Genomic DNA, 14,116 nt, shown 5'->3' on the forward strand with positions numbered 1-14,116 from the left:
AAGCAGTGGGCACCCGGTAACTAGCCTTAACAAGAGTGTGTACCCCTGAGTTATAATAATATGTGCACCGAATCAAGTGCGTTCCGTTAACCTCGAAGTACTAAACACCCGTTCTTCTAGTTTAGTAGTGACTAGAACAACATCTGGGTGGGGGTGTAAAACCCGATAGATCTATCTTTAGGATTCGCGCCTACCAGTTCATAAACCAATAGTTAAAGTTACCAAGCTAGGGGATTTTTGATTCAAACCCATGTAGAACGTAATTTTAGTCACTTGTGTCCATAACGTAAATCATTTATAAAAATAGCGCATGTATTCTCAGCCCAAAAATATTTAAAGTTTAAAAGGGACTATATACTCACCTAATGTATTTTGTAGCAAAAATACATATAACATCATTGAATAAGTGTAGGGTTGGCCTCGGATTCACGAACCTATATCAAGTATATATATTAACACATAATCGTAATTGAACAAGATTATTTATTATGCTATGTATTAAGATTAATATTCTTATATATATTTAATTAATACTTATAATATGTTATAATACTGATTCGATATATAATTCAATTAACGTTATAATATTGTATCAATTAAAACACAATTTTATATAATATTATTATACCTATGTGATAAATATATTTAATGTACAAAATATTTATTTGTTAAAATGATAGTTTAAAAATGTTGATTTACTACTAATATTAATAATTTTATTAATAATGTTAATACCAATAACAAAATGAAAATAATCATTTTTAATAATAATGATACTTATAATAATAATAATAATGATAATAATAATAATAATAATAATAATAATAATAATAATAATAATAATAATAATAATTAATAATAATAATAATATTAATACTAATAATATTAATACTAATAATCATCATCTTACAACTAATGATAATATCATATGTATTTATAATCTTAATCTAATCTTAATCATACATATATTATTCATAATCATTAAATGTAATCTTGCTTAAATTTTATCTTAATATTTTATCATTTATATATCTTTTATATTATGGTTATGATTATAATAATAACAACAATAATAATATAATTACTAATAATAATATAATATTAATAATAATAATAATAAAAATGAAATAAGAAGTTATACCCTCTTTAAACCTTTTTATAAAAAGATTGCCCAAGACCGGGCTCGAACCCAAGACCTTTCGCTCACAAACCAACATCCTCGACCATGGCACCAATTATGTTTATCTGATTTATTCTCGTATTTATATCTTATATATATCTGCTTCGATTTCATCTTCTCCAACTCATTAATTCGTCCCAGGAACCAAATCAACTTCTTCACAATCTTAGTTTTAGGTTTTAATATAGAACAGCAACAACGAATTTAGAAATTTATTTTAGGATTTAATCTTTATACGGAAAATGACTAATAATTGAAGAGTATTAATAAAAAAAATAAAAATAAAAAGCTGTAAATGAATCTGTCGACTCTGATAGAAACTAAAAATCGTGTTCGAAATTTTATGAGGTTTCAGGCTGTAATCATAACATGAAAAAGTTCCTAATTTGATCCTAAAAACGTTATCAAGCATCAATTTGATCTGAAATTTCAAAACAAAAACGAATTTCTCCATGAACGGATTGGGTAACTAAAGTTTGACTCACAAATTGAGATTCGATATTACGAATTGAGGGACAAAACTTTTCATATACAATCACTATCGGATTCCTCATAAGACTGCATTATTACTTTTTCAAATTTCGCTCAAAGTCGAAGTATTGCATAAAAGTGTTCATGACAGGGGTCGATGGTTCCTTCTGTTTTCAAATTAATTCGATCCAGTTAAAGTGTTGAAGTGCAACGAAAAAGTTCTGATTAATTACAGGGGATCGTGTGAGTTCACTCATACTAGAATTGATCGATTGATGTATACATATATCGAATAAGTTACACAGGTACCGACCCATAATCACGGGCTAAACAGAAATGTTGAAAAAAAAACATCTGATAAAGACAGGCTATAATCCCTTATGCGTAAGATATTTATAATTATATTTATATAATTAGTTTTTAATATTTATTTATATTTGTATTTATTTGCATATATAAATTATATAAATTTATATAAGTATGTTTCCTTTTATATAATTATAATTATAATTATTATTAATAATGGCTAAATCTACATATATAGTTATTAATAATACAGTTAATGATACTAATGCAAATACTAGTAATATAAATAATAATAATAATGATATTATCAAAGTAATACAGTTAATAATAATAATAATAATAATAACTTTTAAAATCATAATTATAACAGTAATAGTATCAGTAATAATAATATAAATGATAATTCCTTTTAATATCACTTTTAAAAATAATGATACTAAAAAAATATAGTATTAATAACGAAAATAATGATAATCGTTAATAATGAAACTTGGTAATAATAACTAATAACTTTTAAATTATAACTAAGTTATACTTTTAATTATTCCTACAACAATATTTATACTTATAAATTATATGTTATCTTATTAATAAATGTAAATACAATAATAGTAATACTCTTTAATATTGTAATTATTAATAATTAAAATATAATAGTAATAGTAATAATATCATTACTAATGATAATAATTATATTAACATTAATAGTAATATAACAATTTAAATTTACCAAATTTTATATATATTTATATTTTTATTCAAACACAAATGTTCGTGAATCATCGGGCATGGTCAAAAGGTAATTGATTATCCGAATATAGATTTTAAACTTTCCAGACTCAACATTATAGATTTTGCTTATCGTTTCGGAATTATATAAAGATTACAGTTTAAATTTGGTCGGAAATTTCCGGGTCGTTACAGTTTGTAAATTGAAAAGATCTCTCTATGGGTTAAAACAAGCACCCAGAAAATGGAATGAAAAACTGTCTTCTGCTTTAATTGAAAATGGTTTTAGACAAAGTTTAAATGACTACTCTTTGTTTATTAAGTCTGATAATGATGTCTTTATTGATATCTTGGTTTATGTTGATGATATTGTTGTTACTGGTAACAATACATGTGAAATTAACAAGTTTAAAGACTTCTTAAAGTCTAAATTTCAAATAAAAGATTTAGGAGTTCTCAAATATTTTCTGGGAATTGAGGTTATTAGAGAAAATAAAAATATTTGTTTATCTCAAAGAAAATATACTCTTGATCTTTTAACTGAGTTTGGGTTATTGAACTGTAAACCTATTTATACACCTATAGAACCTAATCTCAAGTTTAATAATGATGATGATCATAATGATTTACCTCTAAAGAATATCACTGAATATCAAAGATTGATTGGGAAATTAATATACCTTACTCTGACCAGACCTGATATCTCTTATTCTGTTCATGTCTTAAGTCAATATATGCATGCACCTAAGGTTTCTCATTTAAAATGTGCATTAAGGGTTTTAAGATATCTCAAGTTTGCACCTGGAAAAGGTATTTGTATTAAAAAAAAGTAATGATACTGATCTTGTGTGTTATGTGGATTCTGATTGGGGTAAAAGAATCATGGCTATGAAATCTGTGACAGGTTATTGTTTGTTTCTGAATGGTTCTCTTCTTACTTGGAAAAGTAAGAAGCAAGATTGTATTTCTAGATCATCTGCAGAGGCTGAGTATAGCGCCCTTGCAGATGCTTATTGTGAAGTTATTTGGATCTTAAAAGTTCTCAATGATTTTGGTAAAAGTTGTATTATTCATGTTCAAATACATATTGATAATTCTGTTTTCCATGAAAAAACTAAACATTTTGATTTGGATCTGCATTTTGTTAGAGATAAAATAAATAAAGGTGTTATTCAAACAAAAAAGGTTGATTCTGCTAAAAATAAAGCTGATATTTTTACAAAAGAGTTGTGTTCAACAAAATGTGTAATCTTCTTGGTTTAAAAGATTGTTTTGGCAATTAGATTGAGGAGGGGTGTTGAAATTATCAATCTAATTTGCATGTTACTTGGTGTATGATTAGTTGTTCAGGTTTTCTGGATCAAGTATAGAAGGGGTGCTGACCATGAAGATCAAGTTACACATGAAGATTATGAAGAGCTAAACCCTTTATGGATCGAGTATAAGTTAAAAATAGCTAACATACCTAGTATGGGGGTGAAATTATACTTGTACAACGACGGGACATAGTTGGGTTTAGTTTTATTACTTCAGGGACTAAATCTGTCAATTCCTTTTTCTTTAAAATATACAGGGACCTGAATGTCTTTTTTAAAAGTGTGTTTAGTGTCGGTGTTAGTGGTTGATATAGGCATCAGATTAGGGTTTGGTGAATTATTCATTGTATTCATTCTAAAACACACACACTCTAAAATTCTCTGTATTTGTTGATCCTTAGTTTGGATTTGTGGTTTATGTTCATCTAGTTGATGAACAAAGTATTGTAATCGTTGATTATTGTTAAAGTGGTTGATTAAGTAAATTGTTTCTGGTTTATTCAAAGTATACGATCTTGTATACTGATTGTGTAGATTCGATTTCATCTTTTTTAACAAGAGACGATTATTTTCTTGAGTTGACAGCTTCTCTAAGCTTCAAGAATATACACCAGCTTGAAAACAATAGCGGTAAAGGAAATGATTTGTTATTATTTAGTTTTGCATCTATTATGACTGCCACAAATGATTTCGCCAATGAAAATAAGTTAGGACAAGGTGGTTTTGGACCCGTTTACAAGGTAGCTTGCCTTTTCGCCAATTTCATAGACTTGTTTGGTTCTTGCAATTGTACAAGTGATCTGACATAATTCAAAATGATGTTGCTAAAACAGGGAAAACTAAGCGATGGACGAGAAATTGCAATAAAAAGGCTCTCAAGAACATCAGGGCAAGGGCTTGTGGAATTCAAGAATGAACTGATTCTTATAGCCAAACTTCAACCCACGAATCTTGTTCGAGTTATTGGTTGTTGTATTCATACAAATGAAAAGATGTTAATTTACGAATATATGCCTAACAAAAGCTTGGATTTTTTTCTCTTTGGTAGTGATTTTTGTAGCATAAGTCCATGTATATTGTGGTTGATTTGATAATGTTTGTGCGTGATACATTCTTATACTGTCTTACAGATGAAAATAGAAAGGCAGAGCTAGATTGGCCCAAAAGATTCAACATCATTGAAGGAGTTGCTCAAGGATTGTTATATCTTCATAAGTATTCAAGAATGCGAGTTATTCATATAGATTTAAAAGCCAGTAATATTCTTTTAGATGAGAATTTGAACCCAAAGATTTCTGATTTTGGTTTGGCAAGAATATTTAAAGAGAATGAAACGGAAGCAACGACTAACAGAGTGGTTGGAACATAGTAAGTTACCTTCTTTCAAGATCTTAGTAAGTTATATCTTCATAACCAATTCATGTTCAGATTCTTATATATAATGGTGTGAAAAACAACAAGGGTTTAAACAGTAGATGCATACATGTGAATTCGTTATTGATCTGATTTAATACTGTATATTTGCTGACATCATATGCAAATTTTTTGTGTTCAGTGGTTATATGTAGAGTATGCAATGGAGGGGACGTTCTCCATCAAGTCCGATATCTTCAGCTTTGGCGTATTGATCCTAGAAATCCTTAGCGGAAGAAGAAATAGTAGTTTCGTTCATCTTGATCGTACATTCAATCTGATTGGCTATGTAAGTCTACTCGCAATACGTATGAAACATCCAATATACATATAATGTCATACAACAAGACTACTGGAAGTACCTTACAGTGATTCCAAATATCTTATGCTATGGAAATATTATTGTAGAAAAAGTTGTTAATTCTTAATGATTTAGGCATGGGAGCTATGGCAACAAGGAGATATATTGGAGTTGGAAGGATCCAACAGTAGAAGATACATTTGTGGTACAAAAGTGGTTGCGGATTGTTCATATCGCTCTTTTGTGTGTCCAAGAAAGTGCAACGGATAGATCAACATCATCAGATATGATCTCCATGTTTCTCAATGACACCATGTTGCTACCCACACCAAATAAACCAGCATTCGTCATTGGCAGATTGGAGTCAAAGTCACCTATGGACAAAAGCAAAGAGAAAGATTGTTCAGTGAACAATATGACCATTACTGTTATGAAGGGTAGATAGTGTATGATCAGAGGAGAAAAGATTATTCGCATATGAGTATTTTTACGTTTAAATGATTAATACTTTTATTTTCTGGTATAATTAACTATCCCATCAATCTTGTAGGACATCCATGTTTCCATATGTACTATACTGTTTCAATTTTTGGATTTACAAAAGATTTTTACTTTATAGATTTCTTAATTCATATATTGTACTAGCTTCGTCCAATTGTGCACATCAATTTTTCGACGATCCGACTCCGGCAATCAGCCATTACCAAACGAGAAAGACTGATTTTTAGCGAACATTGCTTCTACGTAGTTTCGTACCCTTGCAGTGGAATAGGAAAAAGTCTAGGGTTCACCACCGGAGTGTTAACGACGCTGATCCTTAAAACCCTCCTTGGTACTCAAGCGTATCTTTGCCCAAGCGACACGAATACGTTTGATCAATTGACGCTATCTGTGGGACGAAAAGAATTGGAGAGAGTTCGTCAAAAAGGATGTCGTCATGTTCAGATCCATTCGTTTCTGGTGGTGGTACAATTGGTCGTGGGTAACACATCGGGTGGCAACAATAAAAAGAAGGATCCTAAAACACAGCCTAGAGTTTTGTGCAATAGGAAGATTGAAGGTAATATCTCTGATCATACTTGAGTCTTTTTCATCATTTTCTATTGATAAATTAAGAAATCAATAAAGAAAAAAAAGAAAAAAATATGAAACAGTAAAGTACCAATGGAAAAATGGATGTCCTACAAGATTGATGGAATAGTTAATCATACCAGAAAATAAAAGTATTAATTATTTAAACGTAACAATACTTATTATATGCGTATAATCTTTTCTCCTCTGATCAAACCCTATCAACAATTACTAACACTTATGGACATATTGTTCACCGAAGCATCTGTCTCATTGCTTTTGCCCGTAGTTGACTTTGACTCCATTCTGCCAATGACGAATGCTGGTCTATTTGGAGTGGGTAGCGACATGGTGCCATTGAGAAACATGGAGATCACATCTGATGTAGTTGGTCTATCCGTTGCACTTTCTTGGACACGCAAAAGAGCGATATGAACAATCCGAAAAACTGTTGCTGTACAACAAATGTATCTTCGATTGTTGGATACTTCAATATATCTCCTTGTTTCCATAGCTCCCATGCCTAAATCATCAAGCATAATAATTTTTTCTTCAATAATATGTCCATATATACCATAAGCAATTTGGATTCATTGAAAGTACGGGACTTTCAGCCTGCTGTATGGCATTATTATAATATGCATATTAGGATATTGGATGTTGCAGACGTGTTATATGGATAGCGAGTAGACTTACATAGCCAATCAGATTGAATGTACGATCAAGATAAAAAAAACTACTATTTTTTCTTACACTGATGATTTCTAGGATCAATACGCCAAAGCTGAAGATATCAGACTTGATGGAGAACGTCCCTTCCATTGCGTACTCAGGATGCATATAACCACTGAAGAAACAGACACATTTTTGCTAAAGATATAACGAAATATATAGTAATAAATCTGACCAACGACAAATTCATATATGCAGATTGACCATGAACATATAACTCACTAAGATCTTGAAGAAAGATAACTTACTATGTTCCGACAACCATGTTAGTCATTGCTTCTGTTTCGTTCTCTTTGAAAATTCTTGCCATACCAAAATCAGAAATCTTGGGGTTCAAATTTTCATTCTAAAGAATATTACTGGCTTTTAAATCTCTATGAATAACTCGCATTCTTGAAGCTTTCAGAAGTTGTCAACTCAAGGAAATATTCATCTCTCTTTCGCCTCTCGTGCTCTACAATAAATATCGGTAAGTACTTAACAAAATTAGACACTAATACAAGTACAACATAAGCTCATTTTGATTTTAATAATTGTATATATACCTTCTCGTTTACGCTTACTCTTCTTTATAAACCATAAAAGCCCCAAACAGATTATAACCAAAGGAATGGCAACACCAATAACTATCCATGCCCATTTCATGATTTTCCCTTTCTTGTTTTCTGCATATCAGACTTGTTTAGATTCAAAACTACAACAAAATTAATTGGATATAAACATATAGTAGTAACACATGTATTTAGATTGATTGGCTTTTGGTTGATTACATACTTTAGCGTAGACTTGTCGCGTGAATTAATGAAAAAGTTATTACCAAATAACACAACCAGTTCCATTGGTAGTACTGCTATTAAACCCCACACAGCTACAATTACTCCAGCACTTAATGAAGCAATCACCGATACTTAAACTCGAGTTATCATCGGTCGCACTTGTTGTCAAAATCGAATCAAAATCTCCATTCTTTTCACTAAAACTGTCACCCTCTCTCCTACATATAGGCAAAGTAGACTGTTGTTGTACACATCCATTACTTGAATCGTACCCATAACAAAACTCGGGTGTCCATACAGTAGAATTATTGTTAGAATACAGAATCAAAGATGTACAAGTTGACTAGGATCAGAAGGTTGACCTTCATCATTTCCAGTTTTCGCAAGTCACAAGGCAACAGTAACAACAGAAGACACAAACGGCTAATCTCAACAGCTATTTCCTTATTTGTATAGAAGGGTTCCAAAAGTATAATTGGATCCTAACACTCTTTTAGAATTAGCTGTTAGGATGTTAGGATCTGTGTGTATAAGAACACACTTGTAATTTTTCAGATTTAAATCAATTTTCAAGCTTGTATCAATTCAAGTTCATAAATATAAACTGATCAATACAATTACAGCTTTTTAATTCTCTTAAAGAACATGGTATCAGAGCTAACGGTGTAGATCGAGGGATCAATACAACCGTTTTTTAGCTTCAATCATTTACTGGAAAAAATTCAAGCCGCCTTGTCAAGAATTGACGGCAGCTCAATGATTATAGCTGCCATGTCAAATAATGACGGTAGCTCAATTAATCAAACAAGCTGCAATAATTTCAGTTACCTGGATGTTCTCTGTCAACCATCAAAACAGAAACCACCAACTTCCATCACCAAAACAAAAACCATCATTGCAAACAACCATCAAGCACAAGAACAACCGAGTTGTATACACTGTGGTATGTCAAGACACACAATAATTCAGTGTTTTAAACTGATTGGTTATCCCGAATGGTGGAGCAAACGGAAACACGGCAGAGTCGTGACGAAAGTGGAAGTAGCGGGAGGCGGCAACCATACGACTACCTGCAACAGCACCAAAAGAGGTAAAACTTTACCTTAAAATGCCTGTTCATTGCAAAAAAGGACCGAATGGGTAAGCGTTAAATCCTCAAACCCTAAGGTTGCTTATAAATCACAACCTTTGACCAACGTGAAAAGGGATAACCCTAATCGTTTTCACTGCCTTCAAACATTTGAAAAGATTAGGAAGAACCCTAAATCACGCCACGAATCGCAAATAGCGACTGAGAAAGGTGGAAACCCTAGAATCGTTCAACAAACGGATTTGGGGGTCAAAAATTACCTTGAAACGGATATACAAATGGCAAGAATTAGGGAAAGTCGGCCAAACCCTAAATTTGTTTCAAAACCGTACCTTGAGGTTAAGAATGAAAGTATCAGTATGAGTTCTAACAAAAATAAAAACCCCAAATTTGGAGATGATATAAAAGTGGTTGGGATCAATTATAAAGTAAAACACTCTTCTGAAATTACTGTGTCAAAAGACCCCTCAAGTGACAGAGTCAAAAGAATGGTCAATTGCCCTTTCAAAAAGGAGGAGTCAAAAGTGCATCCTTTTTTTTAAGTAATCAGGAGTCAAAAAATTATTTTGAGAATAAAGGGTTAAATTCCTTTTCAGAACCCCCTAAAACATACGACCCATAACTAAAATAAGTCTTATTATGGTTCTGGAAATTCAAATTTTGACACCAAATTTTCTAAAAATCAAATTTTTAACACTAGAATTTTAAATGGTAAAGCAAATATAGTTTCAAATAACGTAAAAAGTAATGAATGGATTTTTGACTGCGGTGCTACCCACACCGTGACTTGAAAAATTCGATTTTTATTCCGAATCAAAATCCCGGGTCAACAAAATTCAAACTGCAAATGGAGGGGTTGTACAAGTAAAAGGGGGTGGAAATATTGAAATTACTCCGACTATGAAACTATCTAATTGTTTATATATTCCCGCCCTATCTCATAAGTTACTATCAATTAGCCACGTTACAAAAGAACTAAACTGTTCTGTTCTATTACACCCCACTTTCTGTATCCTACAAGATATCAAGACTGGGGTAATTATTGGACGTGGCACCGAACGGGGTGGGTTGTACTATGTGGACGAAGTAACCCAACAAGGTACCGTGATGCTTGCTCACGAAACACCTACGATGGAAGCTTGGTTATGGCATAGGAGGTTGGGTCACCCATCTGCCAGAATATTTACATGCTTTATTTCCTAGTCTTTTTTTGTCGAATATAAACTTAAACTGTGAAACTTGTATTTTGGCCAAAAGTCACCGAAGTACATTTAAACCTAGTAATACTAGAAAAGATGTACCTTTTGCTTTAATTCATTCTGATGTACGAGGTCCTGCACCAGTTATTGGGGGGAGAAATTTCCGGTACTTTGTCTTATTTATTGATGACCATTCACGAATGACTTGGATTTATTTTTTAGCCCACAAATCAGCAGTTTTTGATAAATTTTCTCACTTTTATAAAATGGTACAAACTCAATTTAATAAATATATACAAATGTTAAGATCCGATAATGGGGGTGAGTTTGTAAACTCATCAATGAAACTTTTTTGCGAAAATAATGGGATTATTCATCAAACATCGTGTGCTCATACTCCCGAGCAAAATGGCGTCGCCGAACGTAAAAATCGACTACTTTTAGAAATGACAAGAGCTTTATTAATTGAATCCAAGGCTCCGAAAAGTTTTTGGCCCGAAGCTCTTGCTTCCGCTACCTATCTTATCAACGGATTACCTACTAAAGTTTTGGGCACAAAAACTCCTAAAGATACTCTTTCCCAATTTCATACACTTCCGACCTCATTTAGCATTGAACCTCGCATATTTGGGTGTTCCGTCTTTGTTCACATCCCAAAAAGTGAGCGCACCAAACTAGATCCATGTGCGGAAAAGTGTGTGATGGCTGGCTATGGGATCAGCCAAAAAGGGTATCGGTGCTATAGTCCAAAGAAACGTCATGTCTACACTACCATGAATTGTGACTTTCTCGAAACTGAATTCTTTTATCATACCCAACTCACGAGTGAGGGGGAGAAAGAGGATAATGACACTCTAAGTTGGATACAATGGATACCTAGACCCGACAATATCCAAACACCATGTCCCGATTCACCAAACCCATGTCCCAATTCACCAAACTCAAGAACACCTAACCCATGTCCCAATTCACCAAACTCAAGTCCCGAGTCACCAAACCCATGTTCCGATTCACCAAATAGTATGTCATAAGATTCTGAACCCACCGAAACCTCCTCAAACAATGAACATCCAGTTCAAGAGGAACAAAACAACACAACTTCCGATACCGCAAGGAAAATGAAACCACAGAAAGATATGTCTTACCTCAGAGAGTCAACAGAGGAGAAAAAGAAGCTCAAAGATCAAGATACCCAATTGCCAATATTGCACAAGGGAACCTATCAAGTGAAGCACATAAATTCAATTCTGCTTTATATTCTGAAGAAATTCCAGCTACAGTTGATCAAGCAATGAAATCTGACAAATGGAGAAAGGCTATGGAAGAAGAAATGGAAGCACTGAAGAAAAGTGATACATGGGAAAAATGTGTCATTCCTCAAGGGAAAAAACCAGTAGGAAATCGATGGGTGTTTACAATAAAATACAAACCAGATGGTACTATTGAAAGATACAAAGCCCGACTAGTTGTCAAGGGATATACTCAAACATATGGAACAGATTATTCCGAGACTTTCTCTTCAGTTGCAAAGATTGATACCATCAGGGTTCTTTTCTCAGTTGCTGCAAATGAAGATTGGCCACTTCACCAATTCGATGTGAAAAATGCCTTTCTACATGGTGAACTAAAAGAAGAAGTCTATATGGAAGCTCCTCCAGGATTCTCCGGAAACTTCAAAAATGGGGAAGCTTGTTGACTTAAGAAATCTTTACATGTGTTAAAACAATCCCCACGGGCTTGGTTTGGGAGATTTACTTTATTTATGAAAAAATATGATTTCAAACAAAGTGACTCGGATCATACTCTCTTTTTTAAACGAAAAGGAAATTTAATTACATGCTTAATCATTTATGTTGATGATATGATAATAACAGGAAATGATAAAGAAGAAATTTCTAACTTAAAAATGAACTTATTTAAAGAATTTGAAATGAAAGAATTGGGTAGACTTAAATATTTTTTAGGGATTGAGGTATTACGATCCCAACAGGGAATATTTATCTGTCAAAAGAAGTATGTTCTTGATTTTTCTTGCAGAAACAGGTATGATTGATTGCAAACCAGCTGATACTCCAATGATTCCAAACCAGAAGCTATTTATGGAAGATGAAGTTGATCTTGCCGATAAAGGGCAATACCAAAGGATGGTGGGAAAACTCATCTATCTTTCTCACACTCGACCGGATATAGCACATGCAGTTGGAGTTGTGAGTCAATTCATGCATCAACCACAAGCTCACCATATGGAAGCTGTAACGAGAATCATCAGATACTTAAAGAAAACAGCAGATCATGGAGTTGTTTTTAAAAGAAACGGACATCTAAAGACTCAGATATATACAGATGCAAGTTGGGCTGGAGAAAAAGGAGACAGAAAATCTACATCCGGATTCTTCACACTTGTCGGGGGTAATTTAGTTGCATGGAAAAGTAAGAAACAAAAGGTTGTCTCACTTTCAAGTGCCGAATCAGAATTTAGAGGAATAGCCAAAGGAGTAGTCGAGGCCTTATGGATCAAGAAGTTACTAACGGAAATTGGTTTTCCACCACAAGAAGCTATTCAAATCCTGTGCGACAATGAAGCAGCAATCGCTATTTCAGAAAACCCCGTTCAACATGACCGCACTAAGCATGTTGAGATTGATAGACATTTTATCAGAGAGAAGTTAGATGGCGAAATTATTTCACTTCCATCAATCAGATCAGAAGATCAGCTAGTCGACATCCTCACCAAATCAGTCAACGAAAGACTCTTCAGTGAAGTTCTTAGCAAGTTGAATATCGGAAACCCCACTATTCAACTTGAGGGGGAGTGTTAGAATACAGAATCAAAGATGTACAAGTTGACTTAGATCAGAAGTTTGACCTTCATCATTTCCAGTTTTAGCAAGTCACAAGGCAACAGTAACAACAGAAGACACAAACGGCTAATCTCAACAGCTATTTCCTTATTTGTATAGAAGGATTCTAAAAGTATAATTAGATCCTAACCTCTTTTAGAATTAGCTATTAGGATCTGTGTGTATAAGAACACACTTGTAATTTTTCAGATTTAAATCAATTTTCAAGCTTGTATCAATTCAAGTTCATAAATATAAACTGATCAATACAATTACAGCTTTTTAATTCTCTTAAAGAACAATTCTCACTATCTCTAATTTGTCCTTTCGGTGTCAAAATCCACATTGGTAAATCAGAATTAGTACCTTCGTAGCTAATATAACGCACTTCGTAGCTTCATGCCCAGTAAAACCACATTTGTCAGGTGATCAAAACTCTGCCACAAAACCTTTTTATCCATTTCGTCAATCAACCGAAAATTACCATTTTCTTCGAGAGTTGCAGTCACATTGGTGCTCGAACCAGCTACAACATCGGTAATATTTATCAATGTACTCTCTCCTGCAAATTTATTTGAAACATAATTGTATTCAAAACATAATTGTAAAACCCGTGTAAGTTTTTTGTGTGTAATACAAAGTACATAAAGTATGATATACCAGAAGATAAGTACAAGTAAAAGAAGAAGAAT

The 14,116-nt window shown here is 32.8% G+C and overlaps 1 protein-coding gene and 1 pseudogene across 2 annotated transcripts; one reads left to right on the top strand and one right to left on the bottom strand.

Moving 5' to 3' along the window:
- Positions 1 to 6,620, top strand: part of LOC139888322 (G-type lectin S-receptor-like serine/threonine-protein kinase CES101) — a 69,191-nt pseudogene extending 62,571 nt beyond the window's left edge.
- Positions 6,621 to 6,725: 105 nt separating this feature from the next.
- Positions 6,726 to 9,829, bottom strand: LOC139894397 (cysteine-rich receptor-like protein kinase 4). Of its 2 annotated transcripts, XM_071877656.1 has the most exons (6): positions 9,646 to 9,829; positions 9,124 to 9,365; positions 8,065 to 8,513; positions 7,768 to 7,973; positions 7,541 to 7,634; positions 6,726 to 7,310 (listed from the first exon to the last, which is right to left on the bottom strand). In XM_071877656.1, the coding sequence occupies exons 4-6, from the start codon at positions 7,827 to 7,829 to the stop codon at positions 7,161 to 7,163; spliced, it is 306 nt and encodes a 101-aa protein (XP_071733757.1). In that variant the 5' UTR covers positions 7,830 to 7,973; positions 8,065 to 8,513; positions 9,124 to 9,365; positions 9,646 to 9,829; the 3' UTR covers positions 6,726 to 7,160. The 2 variants fall into 2 exon arrangements, 1 of the variants encoding a protein (XP_071733757.1); XR_011774969.1 differs by having other exon boundaries at positions 6,731 to 7,634; positions 9,718 to 9,814.
- Between the last annotated feature and the right edge of the window lie 4,287 nt (positions 9,830 to 14,116).

Source organism: Rutidosis leptorrhynchoides, chromosome 2 (assembly GCF_046630445.1).
Source record: "Rutidosis leptorrhynchoides isolate AG116_Rl617_1_P2 chromosome 2, CSIRO_AGI_Rlap_v1, whole genome shotgun sequence".
Classification (NCBI taxonomy): domain Eukaryota; kingdom Viridiplantae; phylum Streptophyta; class Magnoliopsida; order Asterales; family Asteraceae; genus Rutidosis; species Rutidosis leptorrhynchoides.